At 37.2% G+C, this 23376-nt stretch overlaps 2 protein-coding genes across 2 annotated transcripts; one reads left to right on the top strand and one right to left on the bottom strand.

The window, feature by feature from the left end:
• The first annotated feature begins 17837 nt into the window (after positions 1–17837).
• LOC113330989 (ribosome quality control complex subunit 2-like) lies at positions 17838–20079 on the top strand. The gene is made up of 2 exons (XM_026577770.1): positions 17838–18334; positions 19728–20079. The coding sequence occupies exons 1-2, from the start codon at positions 18081–18083 to the stop codon at positions 19783–19785; spliced, it is 312 nt and encodes a 103-aa protein (XP_026433555.1). The 5' UTR covers positions 17838–18080; the 3' UTR covers positions 19786–20079.
• Positions 20080–20540: 461 nt separating this feature from the next.
• LOC113330982 lies at positions 20541–22789 on the bottom strand. The gene is made up of 4 exons (XM_026577767.1): positions 22536–22789; positions 22277–22383; positions 20954–22106; positions 20541–20865 (listed from the first exon to the last, which is right to left on the bottom strand). Exons 1-4 carry the CDS (start codon positions 22632–22634, stop codon positions 20773–20775), a joined length of 1452 nt encoding a protein of 483 aa, XP_026433552.1. The 5' UTR covers positions 22635–22789; the 3' UTR covers positions 20541–20772.
• Positions 22790–23376: the final 587 nt, after the last annotated feature.

Raw genomic sequence — 23376 nt, 5'->3', positions numbered from 1 at the left:
GTAAGTGACTTGGATCCGAGTGATGAGGAATGTTACGTGGATTGAAACAAAACATGGAAGTTCTCAGCAAAACAGAGTTTGAAGTATGCTCGGGGAGGATTGACTTGTGTTTTGAGCATGTTTAGAACACTATAGGACGTGTACACGACCATAAGACGTGTGAAAGGGATAAAATGGGAAGCAAATCCCGTAACATGGTAGGAAAAGAAAAAAATATCTCGGGAAATATTCTCTCTTTACTGTGAGGATTATCAGCAGTTAACACGAAATATTTGAGACTTGTCGAGTATATAAAGGGAGCTAGGATCATAGAGAAGGGACATTGAGAGTTTGGGGCAGAGACTGAGTGTAAAATAGGAGGTTGCAGAGTGAATCATCAACTGCAGGAAGGATAAGCCACAAAGAAAATAAGACTGCAAACTGCAGTCGTTATTTCTAGTGTCTTATTTTTCCTACATCCCAGCGTCTTAAATTTTGTAACAGTCCATTTTAACAAGTAGCTTCAGTTTGCAACAAATATTGTAACAGTGATTTCTGTAACGCCTATATAGCGTTGCGGATTCATTGTTTTATTAATAAAAACACCATTTGAGCTATAAATCATATTTTTTTGAGTGTGTTTTTATCATGAGAAGCTAGACCCCAACACTGGGTCGACGGAGGAAGCCGGACTTTATACATGGGTGAATTTGTTTTATTTTCTGTTTGACTTTTGCACTTAACTAAAATAAAATTATGATTTGAAAACATTAGTTATTATTTTAGTAGATGGGTCATGCTTGCTTAGATGTTTGATGTCCCATGCTTACGATTTATAACTAATGTTTGGAGAATCTACCTTGGAAAGAATAAGAGTCGATGTTGTTTTATTTGTCGAGCGATAATTGTTTGAGAACGAATAATTGAACCTATTGATATGAGTTTGGCCGAATCCTAGACCCAGTAACTCTATATTCTATTCCTTTAAAATTAATCTTAACAAGTCCTAGAGTTCGAATCCTATTTACTAAAAATACAACGACAATTAAAAATCCGAACCATTTTGGCGCCGCCGACGGGGATTTGTTTTTAGATTAATTTTTAGGGTTTTTTTTTATTATTATTATTTGTACAGTATTTTCATTTTATTTTAGATTATATTTTTCCTTTTTATGTGTTTTTTTTTTTGTATTTCTTTTCAGGGAATTTTTGAGGATGATGACTTCTTCCGAGGAGACGTCACCTAAGATGACATTGGCAGAATATAAGCGTAGAAATTCAAATCAGCATGCATCCTCGTCTGAGATGACGCTTGGTGAATACATGCAGAGGCAACGATATGGAGTTTTTGATCCACATGTGGTAAGTGAAGAATCTCCTTTAGAGATATACGAGAAGTATTATAAACACACACCACCTAGTTTGGAACAAAGATTGAGAGTTCTTGAATGTCAAAGATTATTTGCTGCTGATGATGATGAATCATGTAGTGACTCTTTGTCCCATACTGAATATATAGATGACCCTGTGAATGATTGTGTAGATGATTCGTCTAATTTATTAGAAGAACCTATCTCGCAAGATCTTTCACCCAACTTAGAGGTTGTTTCTAGTCCCCTAGACTTCCAAAAGTTACCTAATTTAGGGTTAGAATTATGTGCTTCAAAAATTTTGTTGGAATACTTTGCATCCAAATACCCAGAGGACGTCCCTGTTTCTAATACCGTGCATGAGCCAATTGATAATCCCCCAGTCTCAATAGAATCCCCATATTTTGTTCTTTACGCACTTCCTTGTGCAGTAAAAACATGGTTTAGGGGTAAATCTTTGTTTTTGATAGTTTCAGTGTCTCCGCATCATTATAACATAAGTGTGAAGCTGTCATTTACAAATGTTGTATTTTGGGTCGATCCCCAAATTCTCAGGTTGTTAATTTTTGGGGATCCTTTTTTGTACATTCCAGTAGGTGTATTTTATTTTATTTTTATTTTTATATTTTCGTTTACTTTTTTTTTTCTTATGGATTTCCCATCTTAAATTTTGCATTGGATGACTCAATTACATTGAGGACAATGTAATGTTTAAGTGTGGGGGAGTGGTTAACGTTTTACTTTTCTTTTTCAGGAATTTCCTTGCATGTTATGACCAGCTGTGTAGCGGGTCTTCAAAAAAAAATGAAATAAATAATAATAATGATCAGCTATGTAGCGGGTCAATATAAAGAAAAAACAATGATTGTTAGGGTTATGACCAGCTGTGTAGCGGGTCTTTTCTTTGTTCTTGCATTATATGACCAGCTGTGTAGCGGGTCTTAAAAAAAAAAATTATGACCAGCTGTTTAGCGGGTCTCTCTATGTCTCTTATTATATGACTAGCTGTGTAGCATGTCAGTTTTCTGTTTTGCTCGAGGACTAGCACAATGTAAGTGTGCGGGAATTTGATGAGCACGAAAGTGCGACACATTTTCACCCATAAATACATTAGCTGGGACTCATTTTATCACTAATAAACTTGTTTGTAGGTGTTTTTGTGAAATAAGCTCTTATGGAGAAAGTTGCTCGAAAAGTGGTTTTTGGACCCCAGAGGACACGTGTTATTCGGACTCTCACTGTTGGTTAAGGGGCACCTCAATTAATAAGGGGCACCTCAACTGATAAGGGGCGTCTCAGTTGGACACCCACTAGTTACAATCCACAGACGGTTAAGGGGCACCTTCATCTTCCTCGATTTGAACTTGAAAATTGGCGGGAAAATAGTTACAACAAGAACATATTTTAGGGTTCGGATTTTTGGGTGTTTCGGAAAAGATTCAATCGCTGGATTCAGTTTTGTTGGACCTGGTAACACTAAACAGGATTGGTATAGTCATCGCGTTCGAAAGAATTGGGATGGATAATTCAAATCAAATTGTTGCAGTGACCGGAAAAGTTAGGGTTCATGTTTTGGAGTTGTTAGAGGGAGACTCGATCGCTCAGATTAATTGGGTTTGTTCTTAATGTATAATCAGGGTTGGAGATAGCCTTTGATTCTACCAGAATTGGCTAGAATCGTGAATTTGAAGAAAATGGAATTCTCGGGTTTACTCTTCTCCGGGAAGTTCTATTCGGACCTGTGAAGAATTTGGGTGAGATTCAAGCGTGGATTTGGAGTAGTACCAGCCTGTTTCGGTGAATCAGGGTTGGTAAGTGACTTGGATCTGAGTGATGAGGAATGTTACGTGGATTGAAACAAAACAGGGAAGTTCTCAGCAAAACAGAGTTTGAAGTATGCTCGGGGAGGATTGGCTTGTGTTTTGAGCATGTTTAGAACACTATGGGACGTGTACACGACCATAAGACGTGTGAAAGGGATAAAATGGGAAGCAAATCCCGTAACATGGTAGGAAAAGAAAAAACTATCTCGGGAAATATTTTCTCTTTACTGTGAGGATTATCAGCAGTTAACGATGAGTGCCAAATATTGTATATATTTGCACCCTTTTTATTGGCATTTAACTCATCTTTTGTGCATTAATTCTACATTTTATCCCATATTCTGTATTTTCATTGTTTTCGAGAATAAATATTTTTATTAATTAATTTTGTATTTTTAGGTAATAAATAAAGTTCGGATGAGTCACGGAGCGAAAAAGAGCAGAAAAGTGGTGAAAAGCCGGGAGGAATTACGCAAGGAAGCCGCGAAGAATGTTGTGCATAAGACCAAAAGGCTAGAAGTGGGTTTCAAGAGGAAGAAATTGTTCTTAAAGAAGAAATGGGCTCAGAATTATCCCAAGCCCAACTTATTTCCCAAACCAAAACCCAAATCCATAACCCACATCTCCTCTAGCCGTCAGATTGGATCATCTCAGCATCCTACGGTCGCTTCATCATCGTTCATCGAAGTCTGCATCTCCTGTCTAACACTACAGCACCTAACTCCATCTTACACCGTTAATTTTGATGTATTATACATCTAACGGTCGTTACTTGCTCTGTCCCATCCCACCGTTGGATCAATATACCATCTTCACATCCCACGGCTTAGTATCGCTAGACACCAAAACTCGATGAACCCGCCTCACAACGAAACAACCCTAGGATATATAACCCAAAAAAATGAAGAAACCCTAATCATTTTCACTTCTCCTTCTCTTTCTTCCTCTCTGCCCGTACCACCTTCTCCACCGAACACCATGTCCGCCACCGTACACCACCACCTTCTCCACCATACGTCACCACTTCCACCAGCTCCAACAACCACCCTACTTCACCCTAGAAACGTACCCATCACCCTAGTTAGCCCATAGCACAAACCCTACCCACTGCTAGGGTTTTGATATGGGAAAACAAGGTAGATGGCTATGATTCATCACATGCGCATGGAGAGAATGAAAGAAGAGCAGCAGAAGACACATGGGTTCGACAAGACCAAACAAGTTAGGTAAAATAGAAAACCTAATTTCATCTTTTTGATTTTTTGGGAATTTTGGATGAACCCTAATTTAGGGTATAAATACTGGGGTTTGTAGAACGTGTGAGGGGTGTGCTTGGGTTAGCCGAGATACCCCCTAATATGGGATACCTTAGTTTTAATTTCTGTTTTTAATTTCAAAATCAATTTAGGGTTTCTGTTTCAATTTAATTTTCAATTTCAATTCCTGCTTCAATTTCAGTTTATTGCATGTTAAAATTCTGTCTTGTTTCAGTTCCTGTTTTGATGTTCAATGTTTGCGCATGTTTCAATTTTTGTTAGGTTTAGTAGCAATTTTTAATTTTTATTTTATTTTACTGTTGTGTGTTTGTTTTGATGTTAATCTCAATGTTAATGCATGTTTAATTCCTGTTATGTTTTGATGTGTTATGCCCTGTTTAGCTTATACCCCTGTTTTGTCTGATGTTTAGGATATTTGATCTCATGCAATGTTTTAATTATGTTTAATTTTAATGTCATGTTAGTGCCATGTTAGTTCACTGTAAATGTTTAGTGTTATGTTTAGTTCACTGTTAGGTTTAATTCACTGTCAAGAAGTGGAATGCTAGGTTAGAGCTTTGAAGCATTGATTTGATTGAGCAATGGGAGAAATTAGTGCTCATAGCAAGCTAATTCTCTTTCCATTCCATTTGTATGCTTAGGATGCATTGTTTTGATTGAGCAATGGGAGAAATTAGTGCTCATAGCAAGCTAATTCTCTTTCCATTCCATTTGTATGCCTAGAGCCACTGCCTTGGCCTTGCATTGTCATCACTGCTAGCTTCACCATCTCCCCTGCCCTTGGCTTAGGCCTTGGTTCACTTCCATTGTTCTCTGCTTGTAGTTGCAGTGTCTTTTGTGCTGTTTGCTTTTGCCATTGTAAATTTTCATCCTTTTGCCATGTGTTGCTTTTGCCCTGTGTTGCCCTGTGTTGCTGCCATTGTAAATTTTCTCCATTGTCTTTGAATTAGGCTAACTGCCTCTGTATTATTGCCCCACTGTTTTCTTCCCCTTGGCCTGCTGTTGTTGCCTCCCTTCCACTGCTTGTGCAGCTGCTGTGCAGTATTGCTGCTGCTGCTGCTTTCTTTGCCTTGTTTGCTGCTACTGCTCCAAACACAGCACAAGCCCAGTTCAGTTCACAGCTAAGCCCAAAGGCCTAGCTAAATCAAAGCTCAGTTCAATTCAAAGGCCCAAGGCCTAAAGCACTTCATCATTACAAACAAACCCACTAAGCCCAAAGCACAATTAGAAGCCCAATAGCCAACTAGAACCCAAAATAGCTAAACACTACAAAACACACCCAGTCTCTGTGGATCGACCCGTACTTGCACGAGCTACAACCGACGACCGTGCACTTGCGGTATTACTGTAGGCCCGCGTTTCTTCGCTTCATTTTTATACACTCCTCCGGGACCACCAGTTAACACGAAATATTTGAGACCTGTCGAGTATATAAAGGGAGCTAGGATCATAGAGAAGGGACATTGAGAGTTTGGGGCAGAGACTGAGTGTAAAATAGGAGGTTGCAGAGTGAATCATCACCTGCAGGAAGAATAAGCCACAAAGAAAATAAGACTGCAAACTGCAGTCGTTATTTCTAGTGTCTTATTTTTCCTACATCCTAGCGTCTTAAATTTTGTAACAGTCCATTGTAACAAGTAGCTTCAGTTTGCAACAAATATTGTAACAGTGATTTCTGTAACGCCTATATGGCGTTGCGGATTCATTGTTTTATTAATAAAAACACCATTTGAGCTATAAATCATATTTTTTTGAGTGTGTTTTTATCATGTTAAGCTAGACCCCAACACTGGGTCGACGGAGGAAGCCGGACTTTATACATGGGTGAATTTGTTTTATTTTCTATTTGACTTTTTCACTTAATTAAAATAAAATTATGATTTGAAAAAATTAGTTATTATTTTATTAGATGGGTCATGCTTGCTTAGATGTTTTATGTCCCATGCTTACGATTTATAACTAATGTTTGGAGAATCTACCTTGGCAAGAATAAGAGTCGATGTTGTTTTATTTGTCGAGCGATTATTGTTTGAGAATGAATAATTGAACCTATTGATATGAGTTTGGCTGAATCCTAGACCCAGTAACTCTCTATTTTATTCCTTTAAAATTAATCTTAACAAGTCCTAGAGTTCGAATCCTATTTAATAAAAATATAACGACAATCAAAAATAAAAACGGTATCAATAGTGTATGCTTAGTCTTAGGTGCTTTTGATACACTATGCTTGTAATTTACAATTGATGTTTTACGAAATCTATTTTGGCAAAGAATAGAGTTAATATTTCTTGTGTTTGGAGCTATAATTTCCTAGGATTATTTTCTGAACCACTTGAATATGAAAAACAATGAAATCCCGAGTCCCAGTGAATTCTTCATCCCGTGACATATTTTGTATATAATTTCTTACTTTTATATTTAAGCCTAGAATCAATCTCAACTAAGTCCGAGTGAACGACAACTCTATTTACCACTATCAAAAATATCATCATTTTTGCGCCGCCGACGCGGATTTGTTTTTAGGTTTTTTTTTATTTGTTCTTTTTTACGCGTTTTGGTATTTTTGTTTGCTTTCAGATTTGGAGCTAAGCTAAAGGAAAAAGAGAAAGTGCTGAAAAGAAAGGAAAAGCCCAAAAAGGAAAGAAAAGAGAAATCCAAAAGGAGTGAAGAAGAAGATTTTGTAAATAATTTTATTTTGATTTTTATTTTTTTAGAAACTGTAATTAAGGTTTTTATTTTTGTAATATTTTATTTTTGGACATTTTTTTTCTTTTCTTTTGGACATTGAACATTGGACTTTATTTTTAAAACCCTAAGGAAGGGTTAGTTTAAATATAAACTGCACAGGGAAGAACGGGGATTACGATATCGCCTCGGCCTCTCGGGTTCGTACACTGACGTAGGAGTCGGTGGCCTGAGTCGACTTCAACGGTTCATCCCCCGTCTGGAACGGGAGGTAAGAATTATAAACACCCGCGAATCCCCTGTCAGCGGGTTTACTGGATGATTTTGTATGCATATATGTTGAGGACCTGAAATCGGATTTAATTTTCTAGTAAAGGGAAAGGCCTGGAAAAATCAAGATAAGGACTCGGATTTCATCACTGTTTCCTTCTTGACCGCCTTAGGAACACGTAATCTACGCGAACCTAAGCCTTAAAATTTGGACTAGAACGAGACTGATAGGGTAACGAGCTTAATAGGAAAGTCGTTCGAAAAGTATTGGTTGCTCTATTGAGCATACTTCGAAGTGCATGATGGTTTCTGGAAATTGAATACGCCGCCTTGTAATGCCGGTGAGGCCTTGGGTATCAAAGCTCCACTGAGATTCCCTCGTCTCCATTCAACTTACTTTAACTCAGATTGATTCTAGAGGGGTTTGCTGAAATTGTAACGAATTGCCTTTCGAAAGAATAGAAGCTGGTCTAGAAACAATCTAAAGGAGCCATCATGATTTTTTTTTGCAAGATAAAATAGGCTTGTTGTGGTCGAGTCAGCCTTGTTTGTGTTTGTGTAGAATTCCCTTGCAGTTAGGATGTCAAACTGGTATTATAATAGCCATCAGAATGAATATGATTATCCAACGGAACAACATGGACATTACTCTTTTTATGATCATAGTGTGAATAGTGGTTGGGCACGCCAACCTTTTCAAGGTTTTGGGTCATACCATGGTGAGCCCAATTACTATCTGTACGCGCATCAGTCATACAAGAAAGAAGATTATAATACTAGTTCTTCGTCTTTAGAGGATACAATCAAACTATTGAAAAGTAGTCCTTTTTATGATCCTTCAGTTCCCATTCCTTCCCTAGAAGAGTCTCTCAGGAATTTAGCTGAGTCATCACGTAAGTTAGCTGAATCGACATACAAGTTAGATGAGGTGGACAACGTAGTTATCGACGAAAGAACTGCAGCAATGACTGAATCTTCTTTGGAAGATATCCTAAATAGGTTAAGTGAAAACTTAGATCCAACACTTAGGGAGCTTTCTTTAGAAGAGACCCTTGAGAGGATAGTTGAGTCGACACGTAGACTTAAGTTAGAGACGAACGAAAGTACTGCTCGAAATGACTTGAATTTCCAATATAGTGCATCCAATAATACTCTTGAAAATGAGGATAGTTATTTGCATAATCTAGATATCGAGGTAAGAATTGGTGACACTCCTTATGTAGATGAGGTTCAGCCATTTCCATGTTATGATAATGATGAGTATGATGTGGACAATGTTGATGAAGAATATGAAGTATTTAGGCATGGTGATCAGGAATTTGTTACTCCTATTGATCTTGATAATGATAATGATATTTCTGGTTCAAATCCCGATAATTTTAATTATTATCCACCTATTCAAAAGGACGGGGATTTGACTAGAGATAATATCATTTTAGACGAAGTTGTACTTCCTTTTGATTACGAAGCCAATGATGGTTTAGAGGAACTAGTTTATCCTGAGAATATTGTTTTCGAGTCTAGAAATTTAGAAACTCTACTCTTAGAAGAAAATGAAATCGTAGAGATGAGTGAGGGTGAACCTGACTTAGAAGAATCAATTGACCATTTCCAGGAATCTGATGACCTAGAAATTAGGGAAGTTGTGACTAGTCTTTCTAGAGACACTGAAAACTCTAAGTTTGGGGGTGATCATCATTCTCCATGTGCTTTAACTCTTAGAAAGGTCCCTCACTTGGGACTTGACATATGTGCCTCAACCATTTTACAAGATTATCTTCATACGCGTTTTCCCGAACCTAATAATATCCAGGAAGAAGTTCAGTTGTTAGAAACCCATCCTCTAGTTGATGTGGTTTACCCAGGCTATGATACCCAGATTGATTTTGTTTTCCCACCAAAAAATTTTATTCCAATTGTGGGAACGTTTGAATTTGAAATGTGTCAGTTATTGAGTTTTGAAACTAAACCTAATACTTTAGGAGATTAGGGTCGACACATTTGTTTAAGGAACACCACCACTCTCATTGTGGTCAGATGTGTGAATCAAATCTGATTGACTTAGAGGATCCCCAGTTATTCAGGTTATTATTATGTGATTGTAAGTTTGTATTTGAGTTTTTCCAGACTCTAGAACCTGAACATTCAGATCTAACTTATGAGGAAATGCAATCCACAGAAATATTTTATCTAGAACATGTTATAGAACATGAACCTGAACCATAGCAAGATGTAGTTGTCTTAAACAGGAAACTAGACAAGGTTGTACTTTATTTGTTAATTTTCTTGGTATGTTACACATTCCTTTTACTTGTGATAGCTCTATTTGGTTTTGGTGATCTGTAGTTATTCCGGCTATTACTTTATGATTCTATGAGGTGATTAATTCCTTCCGATGTCTGGCTGAAGACTTTAAACTTAGCACTTCTTGGGAGGTAACCCAATCTCATGCAACACGGTAATATCTTTCCTTAACTCTTTTGCTTCGAGTGGTAACAGTTTCTCCTTGTTCATGCTTCTAATTTTATCTTTAGAACATTGAGGACAATGTTAGATTTAAGTTTGGGGGTATGGGAGAAACTTTTTAGTTGCAATAAATAAACTCCAAAGCCTAGAAATTTGCTTATTAAGGTTGGCACTAACCAATCTAAGTGGATGGGAACATCTTGGTTGTAGGAGTTGAGGAACCAATTTGATTAGATGGAAACATCTAAAGAGTCTATTCATAAAAGAACAGAGTTCAGGTGTTAGAATTTTTTTTTAAAAAAAAACATGGTAGTTTCGCCATATCTCGTTGAATCCTAATCCTTCTGTTTTTATTTCTTTTAAGTGACTTGGTGGGGCACACGATTCAAGTTGTTACCTTTGCTAGGGTGAATTAGGGTGATTGAGATACCAAAAAAAATAATAAAAAAATAAAAAATAATAATAATTGAGACCAGACCATCAGACCAACCGGAATAAATTCAATAAAGTCGACCACTGGTGCCCTTGTATATGCCGGTTGTGTTGACTTAGAGTTAGGTTTATCGACCACTGGTCCCCTTGTATATTCCAGTTGTGTTGATATTAGTCAGACCGGTATCTCAGTCCATTAGGATAGGTTCATCTTGGCAGAGGCCTTCAGACAGATACGGGAAACACCGTTCACTTTAAACCATCTACTTCTCTTTTTATCCATCTTCTTAATCTTTCCATGTGATTGGTTGAATCCGGTTATGATGTCCAGAAACTATCTGAGTAGAGCTTTGTCACTTATATATGAATTTTAGTATGATGAGTGCAAACTCGTGTACAACAATTGGAATTTCGCATCAGGGTACTTCCTCCTATAGTCAATGAGAGTTTGACAACCAAGGAGATTCTTTAGTGCCTTCCAAAGTTTTGCGTAGATAGCTAGGGTCTGGAGTAAAGGTTTTGTGGGTACACCTCTGGTAAACCCTCCCGAGATTAACTCGGTCGCTAGGGACACCTAGCGAGTTAGGATTTCATTTTTCTATATTAGTTTTGCTCGAGGACTAGCAAATAATAAGTTTGGGGGTATTTGATAGACACATTTTTGTGTCTAATTTGTCCTCAATGTTCTGTATTGTTGGTACTCGATTTCGTACTTATTATGGTATTTTATGTGTCTGTAGGTATTTTTGGGAAATAAACATTTTTGGAGAATTTGGCTCGAAAAGTTGCCCGGGACACCCCCGGAAAAGTACTAAAGGCACCCTCATTTTGGATAAGGGGCACCCCTACTCTGGATAGGGGGCACCCCCTTCTTCTTCATTTGAAAATCATTTTCGGCGGAAAATATTTCATCACCACTGCACGAGATTTTGGGAAAGATTTCTGGGAGATTTTCATGGATATTATGCTGCGATTATGTTGTCACTTAATCAATAGGTCGCAGGACGTGTTTTTGGAAGGAAAACAAGGAATAAAATCTGCCCATGACTGGTTTTTGCGTTAAACAGGGTAACAAATATTCTCGGATTACGTTTGAGTTATAAGAGCATATTACGTGGGATTTAAGAGGATATATTCTCTGAAAATTTGTTTCTATCCAATCCAGAGAGAGTTTGAAAAGTTTCGTACAACTCACACGTGTATAATAGAGGAAAGGAGGAGAATAAAATCTCCTAAACTTTAATACGATATTTTCTGATATTTACTCGAGAGATTGATGGTTTTGTGGTGTATTTATAGCTGAGTTTGGAGTCAGATAAGGGGATGGAGCGTTAGGGGGGAAGAACATAATGGAGAGAAATCAAGTTTGAGAAACCTGCTGCTGCTGCCATTGATGAATAGGAAGAACATAAGACGCCTGTAGACAGTCGTTCATGCTACAGTGACAGTGACACATTAGTTGTATCGTTCTTTGTTATAGTTAGTTTGTAACATGCATAATTTGTAAACCATTTTTGAGCATAAATAAATTCTTTGAGAGGGTTTCCAACATGATGAGCTAGACCCCATCGCTTGAACGACGGACGAAGCTGAATTTCATCATGTGGTAAATTTAATTAATTCCTTATTTACTTTTTGCACCGATTATAAATGATTTATGATTTCTATTAATCAATTGTTATCTTGTTTGATAGTGTATGCTTAGTCTTAGGTGCTTTTGATACACTATTCTTGTAATTTACAATTGATGTTTTATGAAATCTATTTTGGCAAAGAATAGAGTTAATATTTCTTGTGTTTGGAGCTATAATTGCCTAGGATTAATTTATGAACCATTTGAATATGAAAAACAATGAAATCCCGAGTCCCAGTGAATTCTTCATCCCGTGACATATTTTGTATATAATTTCTTATTTTTATATTTAAGCCTAGAATCAATCTCAACTAAGTCCGAGTGAACGACAACTCTATTTACTGATGAGTGCCAAATAATGTATATATTTATCCCTTTTTGTTGGCATTTAACTCATCTTTTGTGCAGTAATTCTACATTTTATCCCATATTCTGTATTTTCATTGTTTTCAAGAATAAATATTTTTCTTACTTAATTTTTCATTTTTAGGTAATAAATAAAGTTTGGATGAATAGCAGAGCGGAAAAGAGCAGAAAAGTAGTGAAAAGCCGGGAGAAATTACACAAGGAAGCCGCGAAGAATGTTGTGCACAAGACCAAAAGGCTAGAAGTGGGCTTGAAGAAGAAGAATTGTCCTTAAAGAAGATATGGGCTTGGCATACCCAAGGCCCAAAACCCTTACTCAAACACATTTCCACTATCCAAGCCCGTCTCGGATTTCAGCCGTCAGATCGAAGCATCTCAGCATCCTACGGTCGCTCCATCATCGCACATCAAACTCCGAAGCCCCCGCTTTACATCGCAACGCCCATCTCCATCTTGGGTCGTCCGTTTTGCTACATCCCTTCATCCGACGGTCACTCCACGCTTACCTCCTTATCGCCGTTGGATCCACCTACCATCTTCCCATCCATCGCTCCTTGTCGCAGATCATCAAACCGCGCTATCCCCGCTTCACACCGTAGAACCCGATACCCTATACCCAAACAAACACTTCCTTTCTCCCAAAACAGTCGAGCTCCTTCCCCTTCTCCCAAAATCAGTTGCAGAACCACCACCACCTCCATGCCCTGTCTCTGCAAACTGTCACTACGCCTTCTCCACCACCATCACTTCTTCCCCGACCGTAGCAGATACCACCATCACGTCCCCTTCTTCTCTAGCCATCTATTACATCAACTTCTCAACCCGAAAACCCTAGTTTAGAAGTTGATGAAATAGGTGAGGTTAGAGACAGAAATTGAAGCAGCCGAGAAGAACAGGAAGTTCAGAGGAAGCATGGGTCGAGACTACATGAAGAAATTTCCTCGATTTGGGTGAGTATCACTAACCCTAATTTCTCTGTAATTTGGGGGTTTCTCTAGAAACCCTAATTCATGTTGGGACCGTACCAGGAGAGGATTAGTAGGGAAATGGGCTCAATTAGACCCATGACATTAGAAAAACAGTAAACCTAATTGTACTGTTTTATTTTGGGATTTTGGGAAAATGGGTGATAACCCTAATTTGATGTTTTGGGTATAAATAGAACTGGAGGGTGTGTGTGAGAGGATATGCTGGAATAGCCAGCGTCCAGAACTGTGTTCTGTTAATTTTTGTTCTGAATTTATGTATGTTCACTGTTTCTCCATCCATTCTGTTAGCATTGTTATCATGTGTGTTCTGTTTTAGTTCTGTTATTGTTCAAAACATATTCTGTTCTGTTCTTACTGTTCCTGTCATGTTTAATGTGTATGTTCTGTTCTGTCTTGTAATGTTCTCATGTTGTTCATGTCATTCTTAGATGTGTGAATGTTAGGCTAAAGCCTTTGAAGCATTGGATTGATTGAGCAGTGGGGAGAAACTAGTGCTCACTAGTGACTGTGAGCAAACTGGTTCTCTTCCCACTCTAGTTGTATGCCTAGGCTCTCTTGTTTTGTCAACTGTTAGCTTCTCAAATGTTAGGATTAGTTTACTGTTGTGTGTCAATGCTAGGCTAGAAGCCTTAGAGCATTGTGTTGATTGAGCAGTGGGGAGAAACTAGTGCTCACTAGTGACTGTGAGCAAGCTGGTTCTCTTCCCACTCTAGATGAATGCCTAAAGCCATTGCCTTGGCTTTGCTTTGTTACTTCTTCTCCTCCCTGCCCTTGGCTAACAGCCTTGGTTTATTTGGCTTTGTTTCCTGTTAACTGCCACTGTTACCTTTGCTTCACTGCCACTATTTGCTCTTGCTTCTCTTTTGTTTCTCCTGTTCTTGTTACTGCATTCACTGCTTTTACTACTTGCTACTGCCTTGTTCTCCCCTAGTGCTCTGCTGCCTTGTCTCCCCCTGCTGCTGTGCACTTGCCCTTTGCACTGCTGCTGCTCTCCCTTTCCCTGCTGAGCATCTGCTGCATTACCCTTCTGCGGCTGCTGTGCACTGCTTCTGCTACTGCTGAAGCCCAGATTCATAACAAAAGCCCACTGTGGACTTAATCAAAGCCCAGGTGAAAAGCTAGAGCCCAATTCTCAGTTCACTACACTGAGACCAAGCCTAAGTTTAAGGCCAAAGCCTAGTTCACAGTTCATTCTAAAATCATTCAAAGGCCCAAGGCCTAAAGCACTTCATCATTACAACAAACCCATTAGGCCCAATTTACTCAAAGGGTATTCAAAGCCCAACAGTTCCAAAGGGTATTCATAACCCATTGGTACCACAACCCTTTGATACCTAAAGCCCAATAGCCAACTAGAACCCAAAATAGCTAAACACTACAAAACACCCCCAGTCTCTGTGGATCGACCCGTACTTGCACGAGCTACAACTGACGACCGTGCACTTGCGGTATTACTGTAGGCCCGTTTCATTTCGCTTCAATTTTATACACTTTCCCGGGTCCACCATTTACCACTATCAAAAATATCATCATCCCCTTAGTCGGCGCCAATGTTTGTACCCAGAAATATTTCTAGGCACTAGACATGATGATTTTGGTGATGATGAGAAAAACACGATTAAAAACATAAAACAAACAGGAATATCAGAGACACAACTATTAAGTGGTTCGACATTGTGCCTACATCCACGTATGAATATCCCTAAGGAGAAATATTTTATTGATATATGGATTACAATGATTTATGATCTTCTCAAGGTTTTTCCTCCCCTCATTAAGGGTTATAATTCCCCTTATTTATACAGTTGCAAATTAGGTTCTTCCTCTAATTTCATGGTAGGCATAAATTGTATTAAGTTTCCCTGCATGCCTCCTGAAATGCATAACTCCTGTCATTAACCTGCCATGCATAACTCCTGGCATTAATATACCATGCATAACTCATGTCATTAACCTCCCATGCATAACTCCTGGCATTAACCCGCCATGCATAACTCTTGGTATTAACCTTCCCGGGCTTGATTTGCAGGCCTCCCATGTACACGGTACAAACACCTATATGACTTAGTCTCTTTAGAAGATATAATAGAATAGACTTATGAGTGATAGATAAGTTTTAGTCTCCACATACCTTTTGTTGATGAAGTTCCTCCAAGATCTTCAGTAGATCTTTTTCTTCAATTGGTGAATGTCGTGATGTATAAAGATCAACTACACACTTCTATCCTAATTTGAGACATAGCTATAAGTAGAATACAAAACAAGTATATAGTTTTGATCAACTAAACTTGACAAACAATCTTGAGATAACAACGCTTGCGAGTTCGACCGAGCAGTGCTCTAACACAACCCGAGGACAATATTTCTCTATACTAGTGGTCAATTCGTATAGGAGTTGTCCAATCATGTGATAAAGTAACTATTCAACTCATATATATGTATGTTATGCTACGGTTAAACCGGAGGTTAGATATGCATCACTGATTCTCTTGCGGATTACAAATTATAGATACAAAATTTTAATCATGACGCTGGGTAGGGGATACATTGTATTTATGTAATTAGGGCAAGGACATTTTACCATAAATGTTGTGACGGACAAGAAAATTATGCCTAGCGCGCAATGTCGCGCAGGCCATAACTTCCTCGATGTGCCATGATGATGCTCCTAATCGGGCCTTAAAACTAGGCAAATGCACGTTCATCTGTCGTTGCAAGCATGCTCGAGGATCATGATGCATCTAACTCAGCTTCCACACTATTCCAACTTACCCTTGTTCAGCAAAGGGGTTAAAGCCTTGAATGCTATGGCCGATGCACCTTACATGCATCACTGGCTTCCGAGTCTGGTCCAGGCATAAGACATGCCTTGGACTTACGCATAGGCTATTGCAGGCCTAATACCCCAGTAAAATAATGAGATCTAAGATTGCCTATCTAGAAAGCAGAGAACTCACTCAGATTTATCTTCACTACATCTATTAATCATTCAAATCCATATGTATTACATCCATTCAAAAACTATTCTTCTCCAACGTAATACAAGAATAATAAAAGGCGTTATCACAAGGTTACATAATTATCATTCTAGATAAAACTCAGGAGCGGGTGTAGTAGTGAACTTTGTGATTCAACCCAAGTAAATAAAGTGAGATACTGAAGAAAGCAGTGACTCGTTCAGATTCATCTACACTATATCAATTAATCATTCAAATTCATATGCACTACATTCATTGGAACACCGTTCTTTCGAAATACAATACAAGAAAAATGAAGGCACCATCACAAAATTACATTATCATTTTATCTCGAACTAAGGAAGTGGGTACAATAGCAAATCTGTAATTAAATATCTTAAAAAATTGTTAATCCCTTTGCGAATTCCCATGCTCATGTGACAATTCACGCTCCAAACAATGCAAAATGTATAACCAATACTAATGTTGCATGTTTAACAAACAAGAAATTGATTAAAGAACCACCTTTGTATCTTTCTTCTTCAACATCACATAACATATTATATTTTTATCTGATAATAAAATTTCCTGACAATGTATCAATTCTTTGATGAAATGCATCAGTATACGGATTTAAGCCACCTTATAAAATCCATATTGTTCCTCTAGAAACAATTCCTAAAATATAAACAAACTTCCGTTGAAAATGTCGAAGGTTCATACGAAATTAAGAACATGAAATCAGGCATATTAAGGTTACATCAGATAGTAGCTCATAAACACGACCAGCAAGACTATTAAATCCTTTGTCCACTACTAAGTTTTCCGTGCAAAATGCAATATCAACAAATACAATTAAAAGCTTTCACTTATAAGAAGATCAAGATGTTCCCCATGAAAATCAATATCAACAATTTTATAATACTGATAGTAATGCTAATGTCAATTAGTTTAACGAATGAAAATTGGTATGACCAGAAAAATAAGAAACAACAAGATATAAGAAACAAGAAAATATTAAAAAATGAAGCAATCGATAATAATCATAACATCGAGATTAAGTATTTTAAATAAAGAGAAAATGTACATTTACGTATTCCTATTGGAAAAATATCGAAAAATATGTTGCTAATTATCATGATTTGTTCTTTTTTTGTTCTTACCAACAAAAAATTTAGTGCCGGTGAAGGTAATGATATGAGTACCAAAGTTATTGACCCTAAATTTTTTATCGATCTAAATTTATTCCCTTCACTACAATGTGGTGGGCCCGATCAAGAGAAAAGAGAAAAAGAAGAAACAGTTGCTAAGACTTGTTTAAGAACTACTGTAAGATGGAGTGTGTGACCAATCACATCGTAGCTGCACCGCGGTCCGAAAGGCCGATAATACACCAACTTCTTGGCTAACGAGATAAACTACAACCTACCACGAGTCGGCCCCCATTGGCAGATGAAACCGTTGGATTAAGCGCGTCAAAATGCAAACCCATCTAAACTGTCGATATTCACCAAACAAACATCCTACCGCTAATTCCTTAAAAAATTCGATCATTTCTGGATACCCTTATATTAAGTCAACTGTTTAATTCCGTTCTCTTTTTTTCTTTTTCTCGGTTTTCACATCTCAAGATTAGATGACTTCAGTCAACACTTTTCTAATCCATTTTTGTTTCAGTAATTCCATCCAATTCTAAATTTTCCCAAAAATTTGCCCAAAATTTTCAAATCAAAATCAGGGTTTTCAAAATACTGAATTTCATGGATTCTATATTAGGGTTTTTATGATTAATTTAGATTTGAGATTTGTAGTGGTGGGATTATTTAGTGATCGATGGATACGGATATAAAAATCCCTAATATTTGCACAATCAATACATTGAAGGATAGCTTAGATACAGAGAAAATTGAAGCAGAAGAAGCAGAGGAAGAAGAAGAAGATGAGGATGAGAAAAATGAATCGAGTTCTTTGTTATCACCAAGAAAGGGTGGAATTTCAAAGAAAAGGTCCAAGAAAACCCGGAGAAAAGTACAGTGGAATGATAAGGACGGAGATAATCTTGTAGAGATTTTGGAATTTCAACCTAGGTATGATCATTTTCTTAATTCAATTTTTATAGATGTTTGTTTTCCAATCTGGCCTTGAAATTGAATGCAAATTGTGGTTATAGGAACTAAGAAATGGATCTTGCCGTTGTGTTAAAGAGGATAATTTAGTTTTTTTACCAATTTCAGGACAGTACTTATGTTTATTAGATGATATATGTAAATTAATGGATAATGTATCTTAAAACAGTACTTAGTTAGACACAATAGTATTGTTCACTGGAACCAGGGAAATGAAGTTTGGGTTGTGAACATAGGTTTTGTTATATTGGTTTTTTTATAATTTGGTAAAATCTTACTTGCTCTAATTTCCTTCATTATAATCGCTTATAAAACATGGATCTAGTTGTTAAAATTCTGCCTACCATCCTTGGTGCATTCTCAATGCAAAATTCAGCTGCTCTATAGTAGAATACTAGGAAAAATAATGTTATGTCAATAACATGTTTGAATAGATCTGTTCTTTCTCAGTAGCCAGAGTTGGCAACGATCGTTATCTATTGCATTGCTTATGTTTTTTGATATCAACCCTCCCTCTTTCAAACTTAACGGTGATGTATTTTACATGAATGTGGGCACAATTGCTCATTGTTCAGTGCTAGCGTTGCAGGAGCACTTAGACATGTATTAGATTTCTTGGATATTTTGGTCCTACAAATGTGTAAAACATATTTACATCATTTGTGTATGTCATGAATCAAAATGATGCTATTCTTATTATTCTTGTAGTTAGATTAGTTACCAGAATTTGAATTATTGCATTTTAGTTGTCTATCTTGAACTTGTAATCCTGTTTAGTCCTCAGTCCCCTCAACTTAATATCACTGGAACTGCATTCAATCAATCATTTGCATATTGTTCCAAAGTAGTATTTACAAAACATCAGAAAACTAGATCAATGTAATTGTAATCGATGAAGGGAAGAACTCTCTCTCTCTCTCTCTCTGGACCTCTTTATTCCCCATTCTTTTTTCCTGTAAGTTTACCCTGATCGTCTTTGACCCGAACGCATTATCTCTATAGCAAATCTTGTGCTTGTAGTACCTTCTTTAAGAGTTGCAAAAACCTAGAAAAGCTTTTAGACTATTGTTGATGCTGTCACTTATATACATTACAATACAAGTGATACTTATCATAGTTAATTCTTATACAAGTAATATTGTTTTTTCTTATCAGATGTACAAGACTTCATTTTTTTTCTTTTTTTGAGTGCAGAAAAAAAAATGTTTTTTTTTTATTGCAGAAAATCATTTATCAAGACAGTAACAAATTTAATCACACTTGAATACATTCTGGATTTATATTTTAGAATTCATGTTAATTTCAATGTTACTCTGACCTCATTCATATTATGTCCTTGTCTCTTTGCTTGCAGTGATTCGAGTGACACTGATGAGGAAGATTCAGATTCATGCATCTGTACAATAATGTAGATCTTATTCAAGTTCACCAAATTAATGGCAGGATATAGTGCTGGCTTTGGACAACCAACTGAATCCTCAATTCCCCAATTCTATTTTGTATTTTCTTATTTTCTTTTTCTACAATTTTATATATTCTTACATGTACTTTAGCTGATGCACGTCCGTTGCTCCCTCTGTGTTGAGATTAAGAGGCAACACTGTTTAAGGATTAATTCCTTATCATGTAAATCATCCTATAAAAATGACTTGGTTTTGAATAATTTAACCTTATAGATGATTGAAATTTTAAGCTTTCTCAGTCAATTGCATTTTAATGTGGAGTTAAAAGGTGAAGAATGATGCAAGTCTGAAGTGATAAAGCTTTATTCTAGAAGTTAGCGTTTGGAGGACGTGTATCCAAATGCATCAAAAAGCAAGAAATCAGTTTGGGTGTAGAATTTTAAAAACAACTTCTAGAAGCAGAAAAGTTAATTTTCTGTGAAGCAACGTACCCTGGCTTCTGACTTCTGCAGATTTATATCCAAACCCGCTACTTTTGCAAGTCGGAAGTCAGTTTGGCAATATTATTTTAGAATGACTTAAAGCAAAATAGTTTTACTTCTGCTTCTGGTATCCATAGGCTAAAGGTGAACGCAGCATTTCCTAGGTTTTAACCGATCCCAGCAATTGCAGTATTTGTTTCCTACTTTGTTTCATTCAAGCCTGTAGATCAGTTGGTCCATATCTTTATAACATAAAGCAAACAGAGAAACACTACTGATGTATTGGAGACTTGCTAACTGTATTGTAAACCCAATATTAATGAATAAACCAAACTATACTTTTGCATATTTCATCATATCATTAACAAACCACAGATTTTCACAATTTCAATCAAATTCTTGTAACAAACACACACAAAAAACTCAACACTTATCTAGTATCTAATTACTCGTGTACACAACAATTTCTTTTTGTACTATAGGGGCGTGCAGTCTGTTCGCACTCTTTATATCTCTACTGACTCGTGTAGGCTCCAGCAGTACCTCTTTGTAAAGCTCTCTCCAACCTCGTCTCAAAAGGAGTTGAATGCCAGTTCACTCTCTTATCCTGCAAAATCCACAAATTTTTATTGTCTGAAAACATTATTGAAGTCCATAAGAAAGATAACCCAGAAAAGATCACAATTCACAAGTACCTCTCTGTATTTACTGGTTGTATTTGGGATTCCCTTGCACGAAGAGCCTGAGCTTGAATCTGTAGTTTGATTTGTTCGACTCCAATAGCTCCCTACAGTTCCCAAAATGGGCATGTCATCTGGACTATGAGTTGGTGATCTCCTCGGAGACGAAGTCGCAGAAAATTGCTTAAGTTCTTCAAGAGTGAGAGCACCCAAGATAGGTCTCTCTTCAATACTGCACGGTGAATTCGATCTTGGAGATTTGTTTACTTCAGCTGAACCAGTTCTTGCAATAGAAACATTGCTGCTCTTAATGGAAGGAGTACTTTCACAGGATCCCAACCAGGTTGAAAGGCTAGCATCAACAGCTATTTCCTTGGAAGGAGGGGAACTAGACTTATTGACATTTGGGTTAAAACTGAAAGATGATAGCTTGAAAGTAGGCTCATCACTAAATGGTATTTTTGGTTCTTGCTCCAGATTGATGTTCTCCTTCTTCTGAAGCTTGAGTGGTACTGGTGATTGTGTTCTTGCCTTCACTACTTTCCATTGACTGAGATTTTCAACAGGATTCAATACAGAATGAATGTACTGACTCCTATCACGAGCATGAGGATTAGATCCAAAAGTCTTCTTCTCCTGTTCAAGGGAGCTATCCACTTTCAATGGACTATTAACCTCCTTTTCTCCTACTCGAATGACAGCATTTCTCGATTCCATAGGTAAAGAAAAAAACGACTCGGACGATTCGGCTTCTACCAATAATCGTCGTTCACTTTCCTCATAGTCATCATTTTCATAATCATCATCCTCACCATCCTCATCGTCATCTTCGAGATCACTATCATCTGATTCCGTTCCTTCAAACTCATCATCGCTGTCTGTACAATTTCCATATCTGTGGTTAGATGGGAAGGACCCAGAACTCGAAGAATTCGAGTTACTATCCTCAGATACCGTTTGCCATTTCTTGCCAATTTTATGTTCCTTCTTTCCCTTTCCTTCCTCATCATCCTCACTGTCTGATATGTATATAACTTCTTCAACTGCAACCCCTTCATAAGCTCTAACATTGAGATCAAATGTGACTTTCTTTCTAGTACCACCAGAGCTCAATTGCTCCTCACCTTTCTTTTTAAGGCTAGGGCTCAATCGCTCCTCAAATTTTTCACTGCGACCTCAAACGACAAAATAAAAAACAAAACCTGGTAATAAGAAATCTAAACACCAAGATGCAAGAACAAAAGAACACTTATTCAACAGATTATTAGTACTTAGCTAAATTATTCATTAAAATAGGCATGAAATCAGTAAATTCAAAATGAAATACGAGTAACTAACCTTGATTCTACGATCGGACATTCTGCGACGGGAGCAACGGGTTCTACTATTATCTCTTGCTTTATAATCACACTAGATTTCAAAGGTTCATAAGATCCACCATGCCTCTGCACAAAAATTGACATAAAGTGAAACTCCAATTTGATAAATTGAGTAACTAAAGATCAATAATTAAGCTAATTAGGACATCTGTATGAAGATAAAAAACCTAACAAAATTTCAGAACCTATTAATTGTTAAGCTAATAACTAGGGCTTACTTGACGACGAGGGCTTCCTCTACTTAATTGACGCCGAGGGCTTCCTTTACGTTGTTTACGATTCTTGGAAGAACCAAAACAAGCAAGAAAACAACCCATTATATGAATCTTTATGTGTTAGTAACAGAAGATGAAATTGATTACAAGGTGTCCATTGTTAGGGTTAGGGTTTTACAGACATAGAGAATATTAGAGAATGAGATGGGGAAGAGTGAGAGGGGGAGAAGAAAAGGAGCGTATTTGGGTTAAAGAGAAAAGGGGGAAAAAGTGGAAGATGATGACGATGGAGAAAAAACGGTCAAGAGATTATTTCATTTCGAATTTTGAGGAAAATATGACCGTTAAGATTTGTAATGTTAGGTAAAGTCTTTGTCGGACGCTGGTTTATAATTTTTCCAGAAAGAAATTACTAGTTTAATTAATAAGAGAAAAGTCCAAGAGTTTGGGCAAGAAGCATTTTAATAGTTTTTTTTTCTTTTTGATAGCATTTTAGTAGTTTCTTTTTTTTTTTTTTTTTTTTTTTTTTTCTAAAGATCATCTCAGAGGGCCTTTATTAGAAACCATTAAAATGTCTGTTACACGGAGTTTGTTGGTATCCTAGCGACAAGCTGGACACCAACGTCTTTCTGAATTGCCATTTTTATTCCATGAAATAAAAATTTGCCAGAATCACTAGTAGCATCATTGTTAGCCAGACAGTTCTTGAGTCTCTTCAAGAAGGCGATGGTGTCATCGCCTAATTCGCCCAGGGTGGTGAATGCTAAGACTCCAAAACAATATCCATTACGTTCACAGGTTTGTAAATATTTGTTGCGTTTGCGGAGGACAGCATTGGCGATGG

The sequence above is a fragment of the Papaver somniferum genome, unplaced genomic scaffold (genome assembly GCF_003573695.1).
Source record: "Papaver somniferum cultivar HN1 unplaced genomic scaffold, ASM357369v1 unplaced-scaffold_123, whole genome shotgun sequence".
Lineage (NCBI taxonomy): Eukaryota > Viridiplantae > Streptophyta > Magnoliopsida > Ranunculales > Papaveraceae > Papaver > Papaver somniferum.
This window is presented reverse-complemented; position numbering and strand designations above follow the sequence as displayed.

What these genes read in the sequence shown, in the direction of transcription:
- LOC113330989 (XM_026577770.1), top strand. Translation starts at nt 18,081, where the DNA reads ATGGATACGGATATAAAAATCCCTAATATTTGCACAATCAATACATTG. An exon ending in ATTTTGGAATTTCAACCTAG is followed by an intron (nt 18,335 to 19,727) that starts GTATGATCATTT and finishes CTTTGCTTGCAG; the next exon opens with TGATTCGAGTGACACTGATG.
- LOC113330982 (XM_026577767.1), bottom strand. Translation starts at nt 22,634, where the DNA reads ATGGGTTGTTTTCTTGCTTGTTTTGGTTCTTCCAAGAATCGTAAACAA. An exon ending in GAGGAAGCCCTCGTCGTCAA is followed by an intron (nt 22,384 to 22,535) that starts GTAAGCCCTAGT and finishes ATTTTTGTGCAG; the next exon opens with AGGCATGGTGGATCTTATGA. An exon ending in TGTCCGATCGTAGAATCAAG is followed by an intron (nt 22,107 to 22,276) that starts GTTAGTTACTCG and finishes TTGAGGTCGCAG; the next exon opens with TGAAAAATTTGAGGAGCGAT.